The sequence below is a fragment of the Dromiciops gliroides genome, chromosome 1, assembly GCF_019393635.1.
Source record: "Dromiciops gliroides isolate mDroGli1 chromosome 1, mDroGli1.pri, whole genome shotgun sequence".
NCBI lineage: Eukaryota > Metazoa > Chordata > Mammalia > Microbiotheria > Microbiotheriidae > Dromiciops > Dromiciops gliroides.
In genome coordinates this window covers 736,881,640-736,908,062 of record NC_057861.1, presented here as the reverse complement: position 1 = coordinate 736,908,062, position 26,423 = coordinate 736,881,640, and the positions used below count along the sequence as shown (strand labels likewise).

Genomic DNA, 26,423 nt, shown 5'->3' with positions numbered 1-26,423 from the left:
GTATATTGTAGTTGAGATTCTTTGGTTTTTTGTTTGTTTGTTTGTTTGTTTTTTTAGGTGCAGGTTGGACTAGATGTCCTCCCTTCCAACCCTGAAATCTGATTCAATGAAGAATGAAAACATATTTGAATATGGGAGTTGTGAAGACCAATTAGATTTATTTCCCATTATTTTCTGCCATTCATGTATTCCAAATTCCAGCTAAAATGACCCAGTAGCTGCTCCTCAGACTCAACTTGCCATCTCTAAACTCGATGATTTTGTACAAAACATCTTCTATCCTTGTGGGCCAGTGCTCATTGTAAGAAAGTTTCTCCTCCATATAAAGTGCTGCCTCTTTGCATTGGAGTTCATTTTATTGGTGGACAAGGGCAGAAAGATGAATAGTTCTGAGAAAACCTTTGTTTTGTATGGGAGGTCAAAGTGTGTCTTGCGACTTACCAGACACTGTGCCCATTTCTGCTCTCTGGGATCAAGCAAAACACAACTAATCCTTATTCCCCATGACACTCTTTCATGTAATAGAAGACAGTTCCCATGACTCTCTCCCATGCTCCAGTTTGCTTTTTGTTTGGCTGAGTGTCTCCAATTCCTTCCTAGAAGCCTATTCTAGGACGGCAAATTATCCTCAGGCTGTTGCTTTGAAAAGCACCCCCACCCCCCCTTTAAAAAAAAGCTCCCAGTAGAAATGCTCAGAAGATCTTTGCCCTTCCTCATCAGGTTTTCATATTCTGATAGACAAAAATGTATTAGTTGTTCAAGAGGTAATAGATCAATAGTTCATTGGAAGCCATTGCTTTTTAAACATACACCATCTGTTATATTCTATGAGACCAATCTACATAGACTGCAGTTCATGGAAAAATTTCCCAAAGCAATAGGTTCTGAATTCTGAGAAATTAATGCAGAAATAAAATGACAACTTGGATTAGCCAGGGTTATGCTCGAGAAGAGTAGAAAACAATATAACTGCAACAGTCGTAGCAGCAACTAGAATTTATATATACCTATGTAAATATATGTGTATATACAAATATATACATATGTTTATATGTTTATATATGTACATATATAAACTATATATAATACTATTATATATGTATATGATGTTTGTAAAGTGTTTTACAAATGTTATCTCAGTTTATATTTGCAACATGCCTTAGAGGAAAGTGCTATTATTATCTGAAATTAACCATCTATTATTGTTCTCTCTCTCACCCTGACCTGTACTCTTTTTTTTTTTTTTTTTTGGTGAGGCAATTGAGGTTAAGTGACTTGCCCAGGGTCACACAGCTAGTAAGTGTTAAGTGTCTGAGGCCGGATTTGAACTCAGGTACTCCTGAATCCAGTGCTGGTGCTTTATCCACTGCACCATCTAGCTGCCCCCCTGACCTGTACTCTTCTTGTGGACCTGTAATTTTTATCAGTGTGGGCTAAGTCCTGGCATAGAAACTCTTTCCTCCAATGCAGATCAACAACTTATATGTAATAAAGTTTCATAGAGTTACCTGGGAGTACCTGAGAAGTTCAGAGACGTGGCTATGGCCACATAGCTAATATGTGTCAGAAAGCAGATCTTCTGTATTCCAATGCCGGTCCTCCATTCAGGATGCCATAATGCTTCCCTCTTATATTGTTCTAAATTCAAACCTTAGGAGAGCTTAGGACAATGCAAAGGGCACAGTCAAAGACTGTGAGAGTCAGAGGACCTGGGTTTGAACTCCTTTCCTTGGACATGTCATAACCTTTATAGGTCTCAGTTTCCTTATTGTAAAGTGACTGAGTTTGACTGTATGCTCTCTGATGCCCCTTTCAGCTCTAGAGATATGACCCCAAGATCCTTAGAATTTCAGGAGAAAACAACAGCAACAGAAACAACAACAACAATATTAACTAAAACATTTATTTTGACCAAGAAGAAATATTCTTTGAATTTGCAGTTACTATTGCATCAGCGTTTTTGTGGCTGGATGTGATAGGTTAAATGTAGACTGCAAGAATGGATGTGCCTTAATCTATAATTTGAAGTCCATAATTACAGGATAACTGGGGAAGTCATGCTTCAGCCTGACAATCACAGAAAGACCATGGGTCTATGGGCAAAGAGCAACAACCATCTATCCTAGACTGCCTAGCTTAATGACCCTTCTGGAGCAGGGGAGAAAGAGGTTTGTTAAGATAGAAATAGGGCAATAGATAGTGTGAGAGTTGGAATAATGCCCCCTTCTGGGAGGAACATTTTGTGATCTCTTGCCTGAGGACAAGCCATGTGGCCATGGTGTCAGGAAGTGAAGTTTGCTTGTGGGCACTGTCAATCAAAGCTACCAGCCAATTACCTTGTAGCTGTGTGTGGGTGGACAGTCCTGTTTCCATTTTCACGGGAGGCTACTGGGACGAAGAAGGGGCGAGGATCTCTCTTTTTTGCCTGGACCTCATGTGGAGTGGAGCAGAGATGCTGGCTCCCTTAGATATATAGATGAAGGCATATTGGCCTCTTTCTCTCTCCTCACCAAATCCTTATGCTCCTTAATAAATACTTATAAGTCTAAACTTTTGCTAAAGCTTATAATTTATGGTGAAGACTCATTAGATTTTTAGATAGTTTAGCTAGAATTTTAGCCACCTTACAGATAGCAACTCTACAGAAAGAGGCAGTGTTATAATAACCAGCATTCATATGGTGCTTTAAGAATTGCAAAGTGCTCTACAAATATTATCTCATTTGATTCTAACAACCACTCTAGGAAGTAGGGGCTATTATTTCATTTCACATATAAGGAAACTGAGGCAGACAGGTTGTCTTATTGTGCTAGAAAGTGTGTGAGGTAGGAGTGAACTCAGGTCTTCCTGACTTCAAGTGCTCTAGTCACTGTGCCACCTAGCTGCCACTGCAGGAAAAATACTGAAAATAGAGTAAGAAGACTTGAGCTCCAATACTGTATCGGCTACTCCGTGTGTCAATGGGTAAGTTACTTAACCATCCTAGACCTCAGTCTCCTATCTAGAAAACAAAAGAAAACAAAAACTAATGACACAAAACCAACAAAGTGGTTGGACTACATGGCCTGTGAGGTGCCTTTTAGCTCTGAGATTATGGGATTCTGAGCCACATCCCTGCTCAATAGTATCTTCTACTCAATAGAGTCTACTATAAATACTTAGAGAAGGTAGATTCCATTAAAAAGACAACTGAAAACAACAAAAATGTTTCATGAGGTCAAATCAACAATCCATCTGTGGAAATTTATTTTGATTTGGGGACCCTGCCTTTGGGCTGAGATTAAAAAGCCTTAGGCCCTCAGGGGTTTTTTCTGTGTAAGAGGGGCTAGGGCCCCTCCCCCTCCACTTCAGCTGTGGGGGGGGGGGCCTCTGAGCTGAGTTAAGCTGCACAGACGAAAACTTTGAGCCACAGGTGTGGCATGGTGTAGCCCCATTCGCACAGTGGAAAGGCCCATGAAAACCCTCAGGGACGCTGGGGTTTCCTTCGCCTAGCCCCAGCTGTGGGCTTACAAAGCACGGGCTTGGCCGGCCCTGGGGGCGGCCAGTCATGAGTTTCACCTGGGAGAGCAGGTTAGTAAAAAGGGGGCTTACAAGAGAGAAATGGGTCGGTACAGAGGTGGGAGAAAGCAAAGTTGGAGAAAAATGAGTGTGGAGAAGACAGTAAGGAAGGACAGACAGAGCAAGGAGGCCAGAAGATTGAGAAAACAGGGGGGGACGGTACATAGAGGTTGGAGAAAGTGAATTGGGAGAAAGCAAGGGAGGTTGGAGTGGATGGACAGAAGGGGGGCTGCTACAAGGACCCTAAGGAGACTGGGGCTCTGTAAAGAGAAGGGCTGACAGGGACAGAGAAAAAGCTAAGAGCAAGGAAGAAGGATGCCAGAGGACTAGGAGAACACAAGGAGGTCTGTGAGAGACAGATGCAGGGGTTCAGCATGGCAGTACAGAAAGGAAAGTTAGATGGTAAGGGGGGGTTGACAAAGTGAAGGGGACTTGGAGTTAGAAGAAAGGAGCTGAGAAGTGAAAGCAAAGCAGGGGAGCTAGAGTGAATGAGAGAAACAGTGTAAATTGGAGAAAGTTGGAGCATACCCTAAGGCAAGAGGTAGCAATGGCCCTTATTATATTAAAAGCAGATGGGTCATATAATTTGCATTTCTCAACCCTTATCTTTTACATTTATTTTTATAAATAAATTCTGCTTTGATTATTTAATTAAAAGCCTTCTTAATCTTTTGCTTATCAATTTGGGTTCAGAGAAGTGTGGAGAAATTTTATAAATGGCCTATATTAAGGTAATAGCAGTCAGATAGCCAGCCAGTCAACAGTCCCCAGATTAGGTCCAAGCTAGTTAGTTAAAATATTCTTTCATTTGAATGGCAACCTTGGCAGGATTTACGGTCCAATTATAATTTTTCTAAACTTATAATTTTTCTAAACTTATAATTTTTCACTTAATTATAATTTTTCATGTAAGTCCAGTTATATAATTTTTTCAGATTAGATATAGTTGTTATTTTTTTTTACACATCCAACCTATTAATCACTCTTTGAGAGTGGCACTAAGGGACAATTGGGAGGAGGGAAGCCATGGTACTTTCTTTCCATGATGTCATTCTCAGATGTTAAGGATATATCATTAACATTCTTCCATTCCACTTGACTTTCCTTCACTGATTATCTGGAACCTAAGGACAATGAGCTTGAAGTAATGCCTCTGTTGCACAGCCCTAAGTGTCCTTATGTGGTCCTGTCTAATCTGTGCTTTCACTCAACCTTCTTACCACTCTTGGCTGAGGGAAAAATTATTATTTAGGGGAAAAAGATGTATTATTAAAGTCACCATATTCCTTTCCATCTCGCAGGGAAAGTAGTGAAAAGAAAAAAAAATGAAATCAATTCTACATCTCACTTTTCTTTTATGAAGGGAAAATTAGAAAGATGGTCTTGACATATAATCCCCCTGTCTCAAAAGATGTATGAAGCTGGATTAAGACCAAAATCATTGTGGTACATCAATGGGAATCATCCTAATGATGTTAACATCTGAGCAAAAACAGAGAGTGGAACACAATCCATCTATACACATGACAAATCATTGTAAGAAGAAAAAAAATAGCCTACAAAATTATTTTATTCCTAGAATTGTGAGAATGTTTCAATATCTGAGTCTTCACTCCAAGGATTGAATAATGATCTTAAATCTTTCTCAGAAATTTGACACACCATTGCTTAGATTTTGTGATATACCTTCATCCATGAAAAGACACAATTATTACAATAATTCTATTGAAGACAACTCCAAAGGATAACAGAAGGTAGATCAAATGCAGGTATCAATAGCCAATGTGTGGGAGAGAAGGGAGGGAAGGATGGATAGAATTTGGAACTAAAAACTTTTAATAAAATATTTATTTTTATTAAAAAAAAAGTAGCCAATGTGTGTTAGTTAGAATACACTTTTGCTCTCAGCAGAGAGGTAGTAGACTATGGGCACAGAATATTGCATACTCCTTTAACTTTCATCATCATATACTTTTGCTTAACTGTGTTTGAGTTGTTTTTTATAAGGGAACTTGCAGTAAAAGAGTTATTGGAATATTATTATAGTATTTAAAGGTATTAATAAAACATTTTTAATGAATAACCTTAAATACTATATGGAAATCAATGATAAAAGGTAAGACCCCCATATATACCAAAATATTTATAGGAAGATCATTTATAGTAGCAAAAAGCTGGATGCAAAGTAGATGCATATTAATCAAGGAATGACTAAATATTATGATATATGAATATAATAGAATCACTCTGCCATGAGAAATGAGGAAAAGGATCAATATAGAGAAGAACCAGAAGACTATACAAACTGATGCAAAACAAAGTAAGTAGAACATGTAAAATAATGTATTCAATGACCACAACTATGTAAATGTAAACAACAAGAAAACATTTGAAATTGAATGTTGTGAGATTATAATGACCAAGTTTGACCCCAAAGAACAGAAATGAAAAAACACCCCTGACTTCTTTATATAGGTGGGAGACAAGGGCTATGGAACATTGGATATAACCTCAGACTTTTCCTATAATTCAGCTTTGCAAATTTATTTTTTCTGGCTCATTTATTCTTTGCCATACTTTTATGGTTCTCTGGAAGGAAAAACAGGGAAGGTAAAATTGGGAGATGTAAATGATATAAAAAGAAAAGCTAACAACAAAATTTTTTTGACAATGGCAATGACTAAGTTTGGCCTCACAGAAAAGATATGAGAAGGCACTTCCCCTGCTTCTTTGAGGAGGTTGTGTTGTGGAACCTGGTGTATTAGTTCAGATTTTTTCTATTTTTATTTGGTTAGCCTTGCTGAAGTTATTTTCCCTCTTTGAAAATCCTTTGTTACAATGGATGGCTTCCAGAGAGGGGACCGAGAAGAGAGAATAAAAGAAATGAAAATGATGTGAAAGACAAAAGTATATTAATAAATTTAAAAAATATAACCTCTCCCACTCTAAAAGTTCTGCATGGCAACTTTTTATTTGCTTTGCAATTCAAAATAATCTAAGATTTGTTTCGTATTGAGTCCCTCTTGACAATTACATCACTGCCTTTGAGTATAGTGAAGTCACCTTGAGCCCCAGGTTTGTAAAGCAGAGCCCTAAATACCACCTGACAGAATAGGAATTCACCTTTTTGGTATAGTACATTGATAACAGCAACCTTAAACTCCAAACAAGGAACACATTATTACTATTCTCAAAATGCATTGATATTGTTGACCATATAGTACCAGCCGCAAATAGTTTTTGTTACCTTCCTATGGGGTACTGAGGCCTAGAAGCATGACTTACTCATGGTGTTGTGTTATTTGGTGGTAAAGACCATTATGTTTATAACTTATAGCCAAAATAATTTTCAGAAACCACTGAAACTCAAATATATGGCTAGATTGATTTTAATTGAAGAACTTGTGGGCAGAGCATCAGTGGGTAGTTGGAAGTTATACCATTCTTAGAGACCAATATTTATTTAGTTAACTGATGATTGTGGCTAGAGGTACCACTTCTGGTCTCTTGGAAAACCAAGAATAATATAACATATTTTTGCATAGCTGAAACCAGAGTGGGGTGACTAAAGTTGTATCCCAGGTTGTTTAAATTTAGAGGGTGCTGACATAATTTGCTATCCTACATTAATGTAATATCTAGATAATAATAATAATAATGATTAGTTAGAAATAAGGCATGACCAGATGGCTCCAGGTGAGCCCCTTCCCAGTGTGGGTACATTTTTTGTCACTTGCCCTTAGGACAGATATCATGAGTTGTGGCCCTGTATTTCTATAGAACTTTAAAGTTTATGAAGTAATGTTTAAGTGGGTGCCTATTTGGAACTGCATCCCTGACTTCCTGGTCACAAGCACAGTATTTTGACCAATGGCTTCCAGCATGGTGTTCCAGCATGGACACAGAAACATTGTTCTATGATGCACCACTAAGGCTGGCCATCACCCAACGGAGGGCCATTCTCCTTTCCTGTAGCATTTGAAAAAAAAAAGAGAGTTTCCATAGGTAGAGGGGGGACATGTGAGACAGCTTACCTGACAGGCATTGTACAGGAGTTGGTGTTCAAACTTCTTGATCCCCAGGATGTTCTGAAACATCTCATAGAGCTGCTCCTTGCTCAGGATTAGCTCTGAGGCCGCACTAGCAGTCATTCTGGCCTGTTGTTTTCGGGGGTCTTCCTCTCCACGGTAAATGGCATCAAATTTAGCCATCCAGGAGCTTAACACTGTCTCCTTGCTGAGGCCATCAATCTCTGGAAGGCTCCGCACCCTCTTTTCTATGTGCTTTTTGAAGACCTCCCTGGAGTCGTTGGCTGAGCACCCACCACTCTGTACCATCCGGGCCACCCGGTCACTCTTAAGGAACACCTAGTAGGAAAGGAAGGAAGCAAAACATTCAATGATAATTCCACCATGTTCTTAAAGTACTACCTGAATCACCCTTGTTCTGAAGGAAAGAGCTCTTGGTTTGCATCTCCAAACTGGCCTTGGGCCTCAAGCCCAAACTTTCCCTTTGATGCATTTCACCATCTTTGGCAGCAAAGACTCCCCAGATTACAAATGCAACATGGATCTGCAGCATAAGGCAAACCAAGAATCATTCCAGGAGGAATCTTCTGATACTGACTGAGTGGTGGTCATACCTTTGAAGGCACACAATATGCTTCAGGAGACAAGCTCAAATGTGAACTCCTCCAGAGTCTTTCAGTACTTGCCTGCTGTTGTACATGACCATATGTACTTCTCTCAGCTCCAGCCTTTCTTTTCTTCACCAATCTTTTCTCTAAGGTAAGTGTTGTTAATGTCTGTTATATGAAGGATACCTTTGATGTCCGATAAACCCTATGTATCCTTTCTCAGAATAATTTTATTAAATGAATAAAAATATTTTATTATGAAGGAAACCAATTATATTGAAATATCATCAAAATACAGTGCATTCTAAAAGTCTTAGTGTAATCTTAAGCTCCTAAACTTGAGGATACCTTGTACTTAAAAAAAGTCAACAGGCTGCAAGTTAAGAATGCTGATTTAAGGAGATTAGGAGGTACTGGAGCTGGGGACTCCAACTAGTTCATCGTTGGTCTTATTTTCTCATGCATAAAGAAATCAGTTTGAGTAGCTGATCTAAAGGCCCGTAGCTGAAATATGTAAGAATGTCAGGTCACAGCTCTTTCTGACTTTGGAGTTTGATTTTAAATCAGTCACAGAGAAAGACCATAGAGTGAATCCCCAGTGAGTCTTATTAAGTCTGTATAGCCAAAGGTTTTCATTGGAAAACCTTCAACCCTCGACAAAAAGGGATTCTCATCTAACAATCACAAAGCACATTCCATAGGCCTTTTTTTCCCCCATAGGCCTTTTAGCAGATACTTCTACAACTAAAGATTGAATGGAGAAAGGAAATCAAAGAAAAAGGAAAAGCTTAGAAAGGGGGTTTTCCTCTGTCATTCCTTAGATACTGTTTCCAAGTTGACTTTGAATTCTGTCTCAGACATTCACTAGTGTCGTGTGACCCTAGGTGAGGCACTTGACTTCTCTAAATCTGTTTTCTCATTTTTAAAACTGAAAGAGTTGGACATGGTGTTTACCATATTTCCAACTTCTAAACCCATAATTGTCCCTTCCTGCCACTTCTCTCTTCTAATTTTTATCTTTCATTAAGGTCTAGGTAATGTACATTTTAAGCTGTGGTTTAACTGAAAACAGTGGAAAGGACTTTCTTATATATTAGAACTTCTGTCAAGTCAAATCCACAAGCATTTCTTAAATGGCAACTGTTTGTCAGGCTTTGTACTAAGTACTGGGAATAATCAACAGAGGGAAGGGACTAGGATTAAGGAAGGGGAGTCAGGAGAGATGTCTTATAGAGGGTAAAATTTTAACTTGGATTTGAAGGAAAATAAGAAAGCCAAGAGGCAGAGTTGAGGAAGGAAAGCATTCCAGGTAGAAGAGGGAAAGCAAGTAAAAATGCCTACAGTCAGGAAATGGACCATTTTTTTCAAGAACAGCAAGGAGGCCAATGTCTGTGTTTGGACCCCATGGGACAGTGACTAGAGGGAGAGGGGAGAGCAAGGTGTATGAAGACTAGAAAAAGAGGCAGGGGCCTGATTATGAAAGCTTTAAAAACCAAATGGAGGGTTTGATAGTAGAGGCAATAGGGAGCCACTGAAGTTGATTGAATAGGGAGGTTACCTGATCAGATTTGCCTTTAAAAAGATCAATTTGACAGCTGAGTACAGGATAAACTAGAGTGGGGGAAGAACTTGAGGAAAGGAACCAAGCCAGCAGGGTATAGCAAGAGGCCAGACGTGAATTGAAGGGGACCTGCAATAGGGTCGTGGCAGTGTCAGAGGAGAGATACAAGAGTTGCTACAGAGGTAGACTCAACAGGCCTTGAGGTCAATTTGAGATATACAATAAGCAGTTTGATGTACTAAATTGCAGGTCAGAGTAGAGGTTAGGGCTGGACAAATAGAGATGAGAATAATATGCAGAGACAATGGAATCAATGGGAGTTGATGAGATCACTGAGTGAAATAATATAGAGGGAGAAGAGAAAAGGACCCAAGATTTCCTTGGGGAAACTCAAGGTTATCTGTTGTTAATTGGATCAAGATCCAGTGAAGGAGACTGAGCATGATCAATTCATACACCTAGGAGGAGAATCAGGAGAGAATAGAGTCACAGAAACCCAGAAGGAATAGAGCATCATGGAGAAGGCAATTGATTGAGTCAAAGGCTGCAGAGAAGTCAAAAAAGGATAAGAATTGAAAAAAGGTCATTGGATTGAGCAATTATGAGATCACTGATAACTTTGGAGAGAGGTTTCTATTGAATAATGAAATTGGAAGTAATACTAAAAGAGTTAAGCTAATTCTGAGTGAAGTGAACAGAATCAAGAGCACATTACACACAATAACAGCAACACTGTGTGATAATCAACTGTGATAGATAGCCCTTCTTAGCAATACAATGATCCAAGACAATTCATTCCAAAGGATTCATGATGGAAAATGCTCTCCACATCCAGAGAAGGAACTATTGAGTCTGAATGCAGATGGGGCCATACTATTTTCATTTGTTTTTTGCTTTCTTTCTCATGGTTTTCTCCTTTTGTTCTGATTTTTCTTTCACAACATGACTAATGTGGAAATACATTTAACATGATTCTACTGTATAATCTATATCAGATTTCATGCTGTCTTGGGGAGGGGAAAGGGAAGGAAGAGAAGGAGGAAAATTTGAAACTCAAAATCTTTTTTAAAAGACTGTTGAAAACTATCTTTACATGTAACTAGAAAAAATAATATTTAGAGAATGGAAAAAATAAGAAGAGTTAAGAAGAGAATGAGAGGAAAGGAAGTGGAGGCACCTATTATAGACAACCTTTTCAATGAGTTTAGTCACAAAAGACAAAAGAGAGTTGTGATGACAACTACCGGGGGTGTGTTTGAGGGTGGGGGAGATACATGAAGGCCACATTAATGTTAGAAGTGATCCAAGGATACAGAAATGAGGAAGTCCTTTAAAAAGTATATGTACAAACAAGTTATACACATAGTTTGAGAAACATAAGCAACAGAAATAGTCATAAGCAACAGAAATAGGATGAGAAGAATTTGGAACATACAAGTTAAGGTAATGAAGGGCTGAGGGAAACAGGAAAGATGAGGCCAATCAGCCAGGAGGAGAGAAATTGGTGGTGGAAAATTAATTTGCTAGGTCTGTCATCTGATTTTGGTCTTTGGATTGCCAGACAGTGAATAGTGTCTGGGTTACTCTTATGTGGTAATTAATATGACCACTAAGTACTAATGCATTTATTCTGGGAGAATGATTTTGGGTCTTTGTGAATGAGCCTAAAGATTTAGACCCCAGGCAGGAGCTCCATCCTATTCATAAATCCACTCATAATCATCTGTCAATGTCCAAGCAGATCATAAATAAGAGAGAAAATATTCATTTACATATATATGCATATATATACACACATCTATATAAACACATTTAGGCATGTGCATATACATACACACAAATATATATGCACACACATACACACATACACACAGGAATTGTAGAGGATAGTCCACACAGCTCCTCCAACCTATCAATCAATGCTGCCCCCCATCAACAGCTATGAAATGAGCGAGAAGCATAGATTTTATTGTATAGGAAATGAGATAAAAATGGCTATCATTATCTTAGAAAAATCCTGGCTGTCAGTAGTCTTGTAGGAATGATGGTGAAGGGAAGAAGAGATGATGGGCTGGAGATGGGCAGATGTTCCAACTTTCCACGGGGGAAAAAGAGGTCAATTCCTGTTAAAATTCTAGCATGGATTATAAAAAGGATGGGCTTGGGAGCATTTAAAGAGGGAGGAGGTAATCATGAAAGGCTGCTATGACTTCATTAAGAACAATTCATTCCAGATTGACCTCATTTTCTCTTTGACAGGGTTATTAGAGGAAGAGATCAGAGGATGTTATGTAACACTAGAACTGGATTTCAGCAAGGCACTTCATAAAGTCTCTCCCAATATCATCTTGGACAAGAAAGAAAGATGTGGATTCAATGATAGCACTCTTAAGTGGGTCGGGAATTGGCTTACTGACTGGCTCTGATGAGCATTGATTAATGGCTGTATGTCAAATGAGAGGGAGGTTTCTGGTGGATTGTTCTATCCTGCTCTGTTCAATATATTTAGTAATGACTTGAATAAATGCATGGATGGCATGGATATCAAATTTGTTAATGACATAGAATTGAAAGTAACATCTTATGTGTAGGATATCATAGGGGGGATTCAAGATAAGATGTCTATGCTCTGGAAAGGTGTGCTGAAATAAATAAGATGAAATTTAATTGGGTTAAGTGTGAAGTCTTGTAGTTGGGTTAAAAAAACATCTGAAAAAGTTCAGAATGGGTAAGGGGTGGTGGTAATACAGCTAGAAAGAAACTCATGAAAATGAGCTAGGGTTTCTAGTAGGATTCCACTTTAATACCTGTAATCAGTTGGATGTGGCAAGTAGAAAATTGAGAGCAGAGTGTAGTCACCTGGATAGTGTGCTGTAAGGTGCAGAGGTGGCCTGAGGAGAGTGAAGTCAGTTAAGTCACGTGCTTAGACCGAGGCACGGGGTGCCTCTTCAAGAAATGATCCTTGAATATTTATTTGGAAGGATGGATGACATTTGTGTTCTCGCCTGCATTTTATCTTGTAATAATAACTGATTTACATATCTTCTTCTGAGAATATACTTAACTTGAGCATATACTTAACTATAATTAGCTTCCATTCTCCTATATGTTTCTGGGGTAAAAACAAAAATAATAACAAACTTTTATTGTGTACAACCTAGTGATTTTTTCTATCTGTATGCCCAGAGAAAATTGGGGGGAAAGTGCACCCTTTCTGACTATCCTAGCAGTTGTTTCATATAATGAATATGAAAATATTCATAAAATATGTGATATTGCATTACCAAAAGGTCATATGATTCTTTTTTGTGTGTGTGAGGCAATTGGGGTTAATTGACTTGCCCAAGGTCACACAGCTAGTAAGTGTTAAGTGTCTGAGGCCGGATTCGAACTCAGGTACTTCTGAATCCAGGGCTGGTGCTCTATCCACTGCACCATCTAGCTGCCCCAGGTCATATGATTCTTGATGGGGAGTTCCTGGAAGACTGACCAATTGGAACACCATCACAAGAGGCATGGACTAGTTAATACTATCCTCGGGGTCACTTCTTCATACTAATGATTCTGGAAATGGGGGCTCCCTCATTCCTGACATTTGGCTGGAAAAGATATAGGATGTCCCTCCTCCCACTGTACAAGTCTATGTACCCCAGAGTCAAGCAGCCTGGAATTCAGGGCATAGCCATGTAATTGATAATACTTTGAATAGTCTTCCCACTCTATCAGCTGTTAAATGTTTCAACCTGTGTGAATGTGTGTGCCAAGTAGTTCATTTCCTTGAACCTTGAGAGAACCTGGTCTCATGGACTAAAACTACACTCAAGCTGTTATGAGCATAATATCCAGAATGAGGGAGGTAATAGTCTCACTTGACTCAGTTTTGGTCAGACCACATCTGGAGGACTGGGCCAGTTGGAAGCACCACATTTATAAGCAACATCAAGAATTGGCACACATCCAGAGGACGCTGCCCAGGGTAGTAAAAGGACTAGAAATAAGTCCATTGACTACAAGGGCTAAAAAAAATCCAAGAATCTTTAGACTGGCTATTAGTTGGTATCTGTCTGAAGTCTGGCAGTGGGCCACAACAGAGATAACTTTGATGAATAAGTAGAACTTTAAGGATTAAAAAGCACTTTTTATTCAACTCTGTGAGATAGGTAATGGAAGAAATCGATTTTTATTTTATTTATATTTTTTTAAACAAAATCCATGAAAGATCAATGATTTGTTGAGAATAGGAAAGTCTTAGTGTGGGGACTCCATCCATCTATACAGAGAGGTCCTAGAGCACTGCTTGAGGCACAGATACGTGATTTACACAGAATCCCACTGGAAGTAAACGTCAGGGTTAGGATTTAATGCCTAGTTCTTCCTTGCTTTAAGCTCACTGCTCTATCTTGAGTGTCAGGCTTTCTCTATTCCCCCTTTAATTGTGAGAAAACTCAAAAAGGGGCAGCTAGATGGTGCAGTGGATAGAGCACTGGCCCTGGAGTCAGGAGGACCTGAGTTCAAATCCAGCCTCAGACACTTGACACTTACTAGCTGTGAGACCCTGGGCAAGTCACTTAACCCCAATTGCCTCTCTCTCTCTCTCTCTCTCTCTCTCTCACACACACACACACACACACGCACACAAAGAGAAAACTCAACAAAATGTTGAAAGGCTCACCAAAAGTCTCTGAGCTGGGAAATGCAGTTGTAACATGAACCCAGGTTTCCTGACTCCAAACAGTAACCTCACTACTGCACACTACAATAATAGCTGTTTTACTAAACCCTGTGTGCCCAGAAATCTATCAAATACTAGAGATAGAAAGTAAAAAGCAAAATTAGTCTCTGCTGTCACGGAGCTTACATTTTGATGGGGGAGACAACAATAACTCCTGTTAACAATATGATTAAACTTTTAAAAATAATTTTAAAAAACCACACATTGATAGCATTATTATGGGAAGAGTCGTATTTCTGATATCCCAGTATACCAAAGGAATCTGACTGAGAGAGGAAGAAAAACACTGCACTTGGGTTTTAGTGGCAAAAAATGTTCTTGAGTAAAAACCCTCCATTTCACAACAGTTCAAAAGTGCTAATCAGTTCCAGTTATCAGCCAGAGCAATCCAGACAGTATTATATATGAATAGTCATTTCTATAATAATAATAGCATGAAAAGAGAGCACTTTAAGTATGCAAAGCACTTTTCAGCTATTATCTTGGAGCCTCACAACAACCCTATGAGGTAGGCACCATTATTATTCCCTTTTACAGATAAGCAAACTGAGGTTTGGGGAGATAAATGGGAGATGACCATTAGGGGCATAGGGGATACATATGTCTGTTCTAGAGATAAGGTGGTTTCCCACTCTCCATTCTTGGTGCATGAATAACAAGTAGAGAATATCTTAGAATGAGATGGAAGCACAGGATATCATGCCCCTTCTCAATAATCTTAAATGGCTCCCTGTTGTCCCAGGATCAAAAACCAAATATTTTGTTTAATGTTCAAAGCCCTTCATAATTGGATCGTATATCGACCTTTTCTAGTCTTCTTCCACCTTACTCACCAACATGTATTCTTCAATCCAGTGACACTGGCCTTCTTGTTGTTCTTGGAAAAAGACATCCTATTTCTTGGTTCCTGGCATTTTCTCTGGCTTTCTCTCATGCTTGGAATGTTCTCCCTCTTACTCTCTGCCTCCTGGCTTTCCTGGTTTACTTCATGTTTCAACTAAAACCCTACTTTCTAAAGCAAACCTCCCCAATGCCTCTTTATTCAAGTGACTTCTCTCCATTAATTATTTTCTAATTTTCTTGTATCTACCTTCTTTTCTACATATTTGCTCCTTGAGCCCAGGGACTGTACTCGTGGCTTAGTCTTTCATGCTTTACCCCTCGTTATTCCCTCTACCCAAGTTTCTCTCTCACTGCCACCATATCATGATTTATCAACGGGAAAGAACTGCTGGTTGTCATGGTATCACTGTTTCCGTTTACCCCTTCTCCACTATTCAAGGATGAGGATAATGATAATCATCATAATAGCAATTATATAGCACTTTTAATATTTGCAAAGCACATTGTACATGAAACTCACAACAAACCTGTGAGGTAAGTGCTATTTTTATCCCTGTTTTATAGATGAGGCAACTGAGGCTGCAAAGGGTTGAAAGACTTGGCCAGGGTAGCCAAAGTAGGAGTGGGAGTCAGACAGGCCAGCCCTTTGTCCTGACCTGGAGAATGTGATAAAGTAATGGGATTTGGCAGCTGCCCAGGGGCCCCACCTAATGATTTAGTGTTTTTTGAATTGGGTGAGAATAAGAAACTGACTAAGTACCTACTTAAGGATGATTGGATGGAGGCCACACCTGGTGGGCCCTGAGTGATGTGTTGGTGTACTACTGACATCAGCAAGAGACTACTCTCAACCAACCAGCTTGAAGGACCTCCCCTTTGGGGGAGGGAGAGAGGAACTAGGAAGTGTATGCTCACTCATAGAAGAACACTCTTTTTGGTGAGGAGGAATGAGTGTGGCGGCAGATTGGAGAACATGGGGGGCCCTCTCTTAGCTGTTCGGACACCTGCTTGGTGGTGAGAGATTTCACATGGGCTGCTAGGAAAGGAAATTGCTTTCTTTCTCTCTGGCTATACCAAATTAGATCTGAGCTCAGATTTCCATGCTATAAGGAATCTGTTCTCAATCTCTGTCTCTTCAGTAACTTATAATATATATTTTAATAAATCTTTAAAAGACTAAACTCTTGCTGAATTTATCAGTGATTTTAACCAGTTTCTCCCCAAGACTGTGTGTGTGTGTGGGGGGGGCACAGATTAGAACCCACAATTTAGATTTTAAACAACACAAAAGAGAACTGAAAAACTTTAGGGGTGAGGGAGAAGTGTTTGTACTTTCCCATAGCCTAGAAGCAGGCATGTGACCAAAGCCTCAGAGCTTCAAAAATCCAGGGGTCAAAGGTCCATTCATTCTCTCTACTCCACAAATCCACTATCCCAGAGATTAAAGGATTAATGAGCTGTCCAACTTCATCTGCCAGTTTGCAATCAGCCCCACTGGCAACCGATTAAAAGAAGCACTTGTGTTTCCATGATAAGAGCTTGGGGGAGACCTCCCTCCTCAACTTGCAGGGCTCCTGGAATCCAAATTCATCAGAGCTGAAAAAGGAGGGGTGACTGCTATATGTTCAGAAGGGTTTAACAATCTATCTTTCTCACAATGTGCTCACCTATCATGAGGCAGGAAGAAAATACTAGCTTGTCATTAACTGAACCAGGAAAATGAAGTTTGCTCGGTTAGGCATTCCTGAAAATGAGCTCCTGGATGCTTGGGAAGATACTAGAGAGACAGCCTCTTATTTTTAACCTTAAAGCTTTGTAAATAAGCTGGCTTATCTTTCTCTTTTGGTAAATCATACCTGTTTTCAGGAGGCAGGTCAGGCTTAATCAGTGCCAGACATCAGAGGGGCAGAGAAGAAAAACCAAGGTTTTACCTACAGCTTTGTAGGAGACAACCAGACTGAGAACTAGGGCCTCCTTTGTTCTGATCCACACCCTCCTTTCTTCCTATGCCTTTCTTTTCCTCCCTTTCAAATCACAAAGTCCTGGAAGGTGGGTATCAGATAGTAAGAATACAGGGGCTGCTAGATAGATGGAAACAAATCTCGGGCTTTTCTTCTTCCTTCTCTCTAATGCAGCCCCAACCAGACTTGAATCCTTCTATTGTCTATTAGATTGCACTGTATGCACTTATGTAGGGATCCTTTGTAGTAGAAACATGGTCACAGAATTTCAGAGAACTAAGAGGTAGGGTTGAAAAAAAGGCCTTCTTTGGCAAATGTGGCAAAGAGATATTCAGCCTTTGCTGTGAGATCATCAGTGAGGGAGGTACTTGTTACTTTCTGAGGTAGCCCATACTATGTTTGGAGGTCTCTAATTATTAAGGAGCTTTTCCTGGTGACAAATGAACATTTCCCTTCTTAAATCTCCCCTCATTGCTTTTGATTCTGCCCCACCTGGGGGCAAATAGAGCAAATGTAATCTTTCTTCTCCATGACAGCCCTTCATATATTTAAAGACAGCCAGCATTTCTGCCCCGAGTCTTCTCTTCTCCAAGCTAAATATTTTCAGGTCCTTCAACAAAACTTCATAACTCTGCTTGCCCTTCTTTGGATGGAATACAATTTAGCAACATCCTTATTTAAATAGTGTTCCCTGAACTGAACACACACTGAAGACATGATCTGATAAGTACTGAAAACAGAGGACCTATCATCTCCTTATTTCTGGAATAGATGTCACTTTTAATGCAGCCAAAGCTTGTATTAGCTATTTTGGCTTTAACATCATACTATGGACTTATATTGGGTTTGCAGTCCACTAGAACCACCAAATGTTTTCTTAAGGAATGATTGTCTAACCATGCCTCCCTAATTTTATATTTACAAAGTCATTATTCAACACTCCCTAGTAAAGTCAAAGTAAAACCAGACCTCCAAATGAATGCTCACCTCATAGTGAACACGTAACAAATGCTTGTTAATTAAAGAGCAGACTCCTCAGAACCACAATTGCAGAGGAATCTCTACTTTTGATTTCCCCAAAGTCTTAGGATATTAAGAGTCCACATTGATATGGTGCTTTAAGGTTGGCAAAACAGTTTATATAGCTTATATCATTGTATCTAAAGGGAAAGGGGGGTTAAAGACAGGAAGAGATGTCAGCACACACCTGTGCTGACAATGAAATTCCCTATGCTGTTTTGAAAAGAAAGCAGCTGAGTTCTTTGACCACAGCAATGATATCTACTTATTACCAACCTTTCTTGGGAATCGGTCAAATGAGGCCAAGGGATTGTGGCAGTAGTCACTGGTTTGACAGCAGAAAGACTTCTAGATCTGGGAGGACTCAGTGGGTGCAGAAGAGAGGAATCTTATTCTTTGATTGCTAAAGGTCTCACCTTAAGGAAGCCAATCAGTGATACCTCATTTTTTTTCTGACTTTTTCCCATGCCTAGAACACTCTCCCTCCTTTGTTCCACCTCCTGACCTCCCTGGCCTCTTTAAAGTCTCAATGAAAATTCTACCTTCTACAGGAAGCCTTCCCCAATCCCTCTTAATTCTAGTGCTTTTCCTCTTTCTTATTTATAGGAAATAGTACCTATTTATCTTGTTCATATCTCACTTTGTATATATTTGTTTGCATGTTGTCTCCACCTTTGATTGTAAGCTCCCTGCAGCCAGGAACTCTCTTTTGGTTCTTTTTGCATGCCCAGTGCTTAGCACAGTGCCTGGCACATAATAGGCACTTAATAAATGTTTAGTGAATTGAATTCAACCAAGAAAGAAATTTGAGAGGTTAGCAGGGGTAGGGAGGTGAGAGGGTAGACAAGAAGAATAGTAGTGATAGGAAGGGCTTTTCATTATTTTGGCCCATTGACTGACATCAAAAGAGAAAAAAAAAATTTCTATTTGGGTACTAGTAGAGGCAGGATACTGAATAGTCTAAAGAACCAGCCTCAAAGTCAAGACCTCCATGACTCTGGGGAAACCATTAACCATTCAGTGACCTGGGAATGTAGGACTACAAATTACAGAGGTGACCAGCACTGCTGGAAAGTTTCCTTATTTGGAAGTAAGGAAATATACCAATGAAACCACAGGCCCAGGCCCTATCATGACTCTATCTATCTAACATTTTGTGAATTTTGCTTCCACTGAAATACTTCTCTGTATACATGTTGATTGCTCTATAAAATGCAAGCTCCTTGAAGGCAGGAACTAGCTTGTTTTGTCTCTTATCTGCAGCCCCTAGAACAGTGCCTGATACATACAAGTGGCCTAACAGTTGCTTGTGGAATGTCATTGAAAGCACTTTTAGAAATTGAAACTTCAAGATTTACAGAATCCCAAATGATACTTGAATGCCGAATAATCAATTCTGGAGCTAGGTAATTAAAATATGACAGGATTTGTATTTTCCACAGAGTCCTGGTAGATGTTACACATATCTTGGCATTAAATAGGCAGCAGTTTTCAATGCTTTGTTTCTCACTCCACCAAATAGGAAGCAGTTTTGACTTCCCCCAGTATTACAGGAAAATATGAGCATCACTATAGATATAATGACAATTTCCACAGGCTCATTAGCACATTGATGACTATTAATTTCTGAATATAATTAATTTTTAGAAATGGCACTCTTCTTTAATTTACTTAATTACTCAAATGAGCTTTCTAATTAAGATTTACAATCAGCAAATTTCTAAACTCTCCTGAATGAAATAAAACTCTAAGAACTTTTGATAAAGTCTTCTCTGGCCTTCCAGGATTGTTTTTATTGCTCTCCCACTGATGCCCATAATTTGAAAACAGGAGAAACAATCTTATTTGCTGACAGTTTCCAAATAGAATCTTTAGTTCAACCAATTGAGGTTATTCATTTCCATTGCCCAAACCTCCTTGTTACACTTCATTAAATTCAACTCCCTAAAGTAAGTCATGTACATCAAAGATGTGGTGCCTTTTATTTTCAGTTGCAATATGTTAAACTACTTATAAAAACAAAAATGTTCAGATTTGTCCAAATATAAAAATAAATTGACTTTCTAAAAGTGATCCAAGTGGAAAATTCATTAAGAGACAAACATGTAAAATGACTAGCAAATAGATGACAAAAAGTCTATTTCTGTTTAATGCTCCATGCTAACTACCAAACTAATCAATAAAGTTGCCTCAAGATCATTAAAAGGTCTATTGTACCCTGGTCCTGCTCTCTCTCCCATAATAAGCTATAAAGACCTCAGCAAGGAATGCTTCATATTCCTTAGCAGTATCAGAATTTCAGAAATGGTTCTTTGATCTATTCATTTAACAAATTACTTGTTGAGTACCTACTATGTGTTGAGTTTTTCACTGTGAACCAAACACAAATTTGGGGTGATTCACAGGAGTGTTTTAAATGCTAGTTTTAGTATGTATATTACAGTTTGTTATTCATTTTAAAAAATCAGTTTTTGTTGATATTTTTTCTTACATCACCATATTATCCAGACTTTATTATTAAATTTGATTTAGATGTAATCTGACATAATGAAGAGGTTAACCTGAAAACCTGAATTTGAATTTCACTTCCTCAGGAGGAATGTATGGATTATATTGACACAGCATTGCCTAAAGATTTCCCAGTAGATCTAAGAAGGGATTACCAAGGGGAAGCAAACACAGTACTGAAACAATTCAAGGGTGATCTAGACCATAGATCAGCAAGGATAAGTGGCATAGGGGATGGAGCACTGGACTTGGGAATCAGATAAACCAAGATTCGAGTCTTGTCTCTGTCTCTGACAATTACCAGCTGTGCCATTACAGTCAAGTAATTTAATTTCCCTCTCCCAAAGCAGATTGCAACTTCTTTGCAATTTACAGGTTAGAGATTTATGTAAGGTACTTAAGAGTTGACTTGTCCAAGGTCATCCAACCAGTATTGGTCAGAGCTAAGACCTGAATCCAGGATAGCTCTCAACCCTTTACACCATGTTGCACTGCCATATTATATAAATGAGAATCACTATTATTACTATCATCTCCCTTACTGGTAAACTAAAGATATGTGCTCTATTGCTCATTCACCTTTAAGATAGAAAACTGCAAAGATCTGGAGCTCTCCAAGGTTCTTAGGTAGGACCCAGAACTATGCCCAGGACAGAGTTGCCAAAATTAGTGTCTTTTTTTTATTATTATTACCTTAAGGTTCCTCTTGCTACCAGCTTAAATGGACAGATTAGTCAACTAGCATCTTTTAGGTGCCTACTTTATGACTGACACTCCAATAATCATTGAGACACAAGGAAAAGCAAAGGGCAGGGACTCCTGCTCTCCAGTAATTTATAATCTCAGTCTAAGCCTAGATTTGGACAGTTGTATCTCAAAGAAAGTAATTGGGCCTAAAGGGTCTGTATGAAACAGTGTAGAATGGTAGTTAGTGAAGCCTCCATGACTTCACTATCACAGGATAATGATCAGGACAATAACTGCTCCTGGGGTATCTACTAAGGGTCCATGCTCTACAAATATTTCAAAACAGATATTGACCTCATAGATGATGAGGACTGCTTGTCCATATGCACTAGAATCTCATTATTTCCACGTACATGGGTGCATGTATGTGGACACAAAGAATAGGGCACTGGGAGAAGGGTAGAGAACAAGCATTTATTTAGCATGTATCATGTGCCAGACACTGTGCTAAGTACTCTACAAATATTATCTCATTTGATCAGGGTTTGGCAGAGGAAAATGGGCAAAAAGCACATTTAATTATCTTTGATTCTTTGAAAGTAACAAACAGAAAGGTCAACCCTCCCCCCTACACACACACCCAATACAATGTCATCTCTCCTCAAACTATTAATGTTAATTTCCACTATGAATATTCACCATGGAAAGAATGATTCTGAAGAAAACAGATGCTCCCACCCTGCTGTCATCTCACGACCATCCCAGTACTCTGATCTCTGGAATGTGCCTCACTTTTATTAGCTGTTTCCTAAGGTCTTACCTCATAGTAACTCTGAACAGCATTCATGAAGGCTTCATCAGCCACAATCTGAGTCTCTCCATTGAGGAAGGCCTGGAAACGGTCTTTGACTGTTTGCAGCTGCTGTTTGCTGATCTGGAAAATAGTTCAAAGAAGACAGAGAAACTAATTAAAACTTCTAGAGAAGAATGAATGAAGTTTGAGAATTAAGATTTTTTTTTTCAAATCAATCTGGAAGGCACTACTTGCCTCCCTGGTAGAAACAAAGGGACACAGACATCCTAAAATACACCTCTTATCCTGGTTGAGGTGAAACAAAAATATTTCCAATGACAGAGCTGCCAACTTAGGAGTGGCCTGCACTGGACTGTAACCTTTTATCATCACATTCACCATTGAATACTTGAATATTTGGGTGGTGATACATCTATACCCACAAGATAGATGAAAGTTTCAAGATAAAGGAGGACTTCTTAATAGTCAAATTTGCATTGAATTTCAGCTAAGATAAATCACAATACTTCAGACCGAAGGGACCTCAAAGGGAATGTAGTCCAACTCCACTAAAAGCATGAGTTATATCTTTAACAAGTGGTCATTCAGGCTTCACTAGAAGGCTTCCAGTGATGGGGACCTCACCACCCTCCATAGCAGTACTGAACTTACTTATTTTTGCTTGTAACCATTCCACAATTTTGTTAGTAATCACACACACACACTCATACTTCTCCCCAAGTACATTTTCCCCCAATGTAGAATGATGGTGGGCTTAGAACTCTGTTAAGTATGTATCTTCCTTCCATTTATTCATCCTCTGGATTTAAGAGGGCCTGGGTTCAAATACTAACTCAGATACTTATGATATAACAAGGGGGAAGTCATTTAATCTCTGTTTGCCTCAGTTTTCTCAATTGTAAAATTAGTATAATAGCACCAAACTCACAGAGTTGTTTTGGGGATTAAATAAAATACTCTTTTTAAAGTACCTAGCACACTGCTTAGGACAAGGTGAACTATATGTAAATACTTATTCCCTTCCAATGCTATCTCACATCATTCTCACAATATTTGCAAAGTCTTGTGGGACATCTCCACTTAGACGTTACAGTGGGGCCTCAAACTCTTCAAGTACAAAATTCAACTTATCATCTACACACACACACACACACACACACACACACACACACACTTATCCTCCTTCCACCTTCAAATTTTGATTGACAGAATTATTATTCTTTTAGTCACCTAGGTTCAAAACTTCTGATTTTCTTAATGTCATCACCCTCCTTCAACCCCATTCCCATCCCCTAATGAAAAGTTTCAAATGATTCCACTTCAATAACCATTGATTGTAGCTCTCTTGTATTCACCCCATCTTCTTGTGCAAATCATTGAGGTATCAGAAGCAGCATTTTAATTCACATTTTCCTGATATCAAGTTCAGTGCTGTATTCACTATACTATGCAATAAAAAAAGCACCCCTCGAATTTATACCTTCATCACTTTTCACTCAGATTATTGTATGCATCTTTTCCCAGGATCTGCCTTTCCAATCCATCCTTCATATGCCTTCCAAATAAGCTTCCTGGCAGCTAGATGGCACAGTGGATAAAGCACTGGCCCTAGATTCAGGAGACCTGAGTTCAAATCCAGCCTCAGACACTTGACACTTACTAGCTGTGTGACCCTGGGCAAGTCAATTAACCCTCATTGTCCTGCAAAAACAAAACAAAGTGGACAAAATAAGCTTCCTGAGACACAGATATGACCATATCATCTCTCCTCAAAGTCTTTAATGGCTCCCTATTGCATGTAGGATAAGATACAAACTCTTTAATTTGACATCTAAAGCCTTCCACAATGTGGTGGCATCCTCCCTTCCAACTTTATTTCTCTCTACTTGTTAAATGACTTATTTGTTTCAGCAAAGTGAGATAACTAGGTGTTTTCTGATCATATCACACCCTTCCTTGTTTTTCTAAATTTAACTTATAAAAACTCTCTCCACATCTCTGATATATGTTGAAATCCATTCCTTTCTTTAAGACATGAGAGGGACCACCTCCTCCAGGGAGCTTCCTTTGATTCTCCCAGTTATGAATGTTCCTTCCATCATATTTCTTATTGCATTTTGTCTCTACCATGGTTTTTTGCCCTTATCACAGTATACACTGTAGCATACATCTATATGTACACACATGTGTGTACATGTGTGCATATAGACATGTACACAAATATGTATGTGTATATATGTGTGTAGATAGATAGATAAACACAACTCTATTAGGTTATAAATTCATTGGGATCAGGGCCAGGATACATTCAATCTATGTGTTACTTGAGCCAAGCACAGTTTTATGTACCTGAAAAGGTACATAACAGATATTTATTGAATTGAACTGAATAATGTGTTGTTGATTTTAAGGATTTGTGATTCTGCTCATCTCACTCCAAAAGCTTTGAAAATATGAACTGCATGATAAATGAGTATATTCCTTAGATTTTATGAGTTCTTGTTTATAAGATGCTGTAGAATTCAAAAGAAGTGTTCAAACATGAAATCCATTGTCAATGTATCACTCAAAAAAAAGATGAATGGAAAACCATATATATGTGTGTATATATGTATATGTGTATGTACATATGTACATACATATATATGTACATATATATGTATACACACACACACACACATATATACTGCAGAACAATGAGGGTTAAGTGACTTGCCCAGGATCACACAGCTAGCAAGTATCAAGTGTCTGAGGCCACATTCAAACTCCGGTTCTCCTGAATCCAGGGCTGGTACTTTATCCACTGTACCAACTAGCTGGCCCAGGAAAACTATATATTACAAATTCCAGTCCCAAGTACAATTAAAATTTCTCTTTACTATTTCATTACCAGCACAATGCAAGGTATTTTAGCCTTGGAGTCAGGAAGATTAGGGTTCAAATACTGCCTTCAGTTTATAACTAGCTCTGTGACCTTGGGCAAGTCATCTAACTTCTCAGTCTATTTCCTTATCTGCAAAACTGAGATAATGATAACTACAGCTATATATAAACTACAGTTATATGTAAATCACTTTGCAAACCTTAAAACCCTTTTGTCACTCATTTATATAATCCCCTTTTCTTTCCACTCAAAGTATCTAGTATCCTAAGTAGTCCTAATTTCCTCCCTTGAAGAGACAACCACACAAATTAATCAATTGTTCTGAGGGAATATTGGCCTTTTAAAAGAAAATGCTATGAAAAAGAAAAGTCCTGGGATTAACACCAAGATTGAATCTCTAATGGAAGAATTTTAAATCCTAGCAGAGGTGTTGGGTCTTTGGGTTTCTAATCTGAACCTGGATCAATATTTCACCAGACTGTTTTAAGGCTTTGACTTGTCTCTCTATGCTTAAGGATCCATTAAGTTCCAAGAAGATCTGTATGATAAGTGAAGAAAGTCCAGGACCTTTCATTCCTATTTTCCAAGGATATTAATCACAAGGTTTCACAAGGGTATTAATCATCAAAAAAAAGAATGAATGATACAATCTAATCCAATCAACATTTATTAAGCACTGAAATTCTGGCCTCAGAGATAAGAAACCACAAGACAGTGATCACAGAAACTCCAGAATTGTGGGTGACACTCATGGATTTTAGCCAATGAGATCACCTCATTCCCCCAAACAGTCCTTTTTGGGTGAGAAATGTACTTGAACATTGGGCTCATAGACTTTCTAGCTTGAAGAAAGCTGTATTTCAGATAAGTTCCCTTTTGTTCGCATTTTTGTTCCCGGAACTTAACACAGTGGCTGATATTTAGTAGGGGCTTAATAAATGCTTCTTGAGTTGACTGACTTTCCCTGAGACAGAGACAACAATAAGCTTGTGCAATCCAGAACATTCTGTCTGTAGATATTTCCTTTCAACCTGTTGAAGCTTATCTGTAAGAGAGGGGTTTGATATCCTGATTATAATAGTGATTTGTTTTGGTTGGGGTTCACATGTGTTTTCTAGCAACCCTCAAATCTTCCCCATGGGTGCCCATGCATGTCTTTCATAAGACAAGCTCAAAATACTCTGGTCAGGAGGTTTATTTAAAGAAAAAAACTCACCTC

At 38.8% G+C, this 26,423-nt stretch overlaps 1 protein-coding gene across 24 annotated transcripts in view; it reads right to left on the bottom strand.

The window, feature by feature from the left end:
• Positions 1–26,423, bottom strand: part of CADPS (calcium dependent secretion activator) — a 555,724-nt gene that overhangs the window by 424,358 nt on the left and 104,943 nt on the right. For all 24 annotated transcript variants that reach the window (XM_043978805.1, XM_043978803.1, XM_043978804.1 and 21 more), the window contains exons 2-3: positions 22,327–22,440; positions 7,593–7,925 (exon numbers count right to left, since the gene is read on the bottom strand). In XM_043978805.1, coding sequence (XP_043834740.1) covers positions 7,593–7,925; positions 22,327–22,440 — 447 coding nt within the window. The remainder of the gene's footprint in view (positions 1–7,592; positions 7,926–22,326; positions 22,441–26,423) is intronic.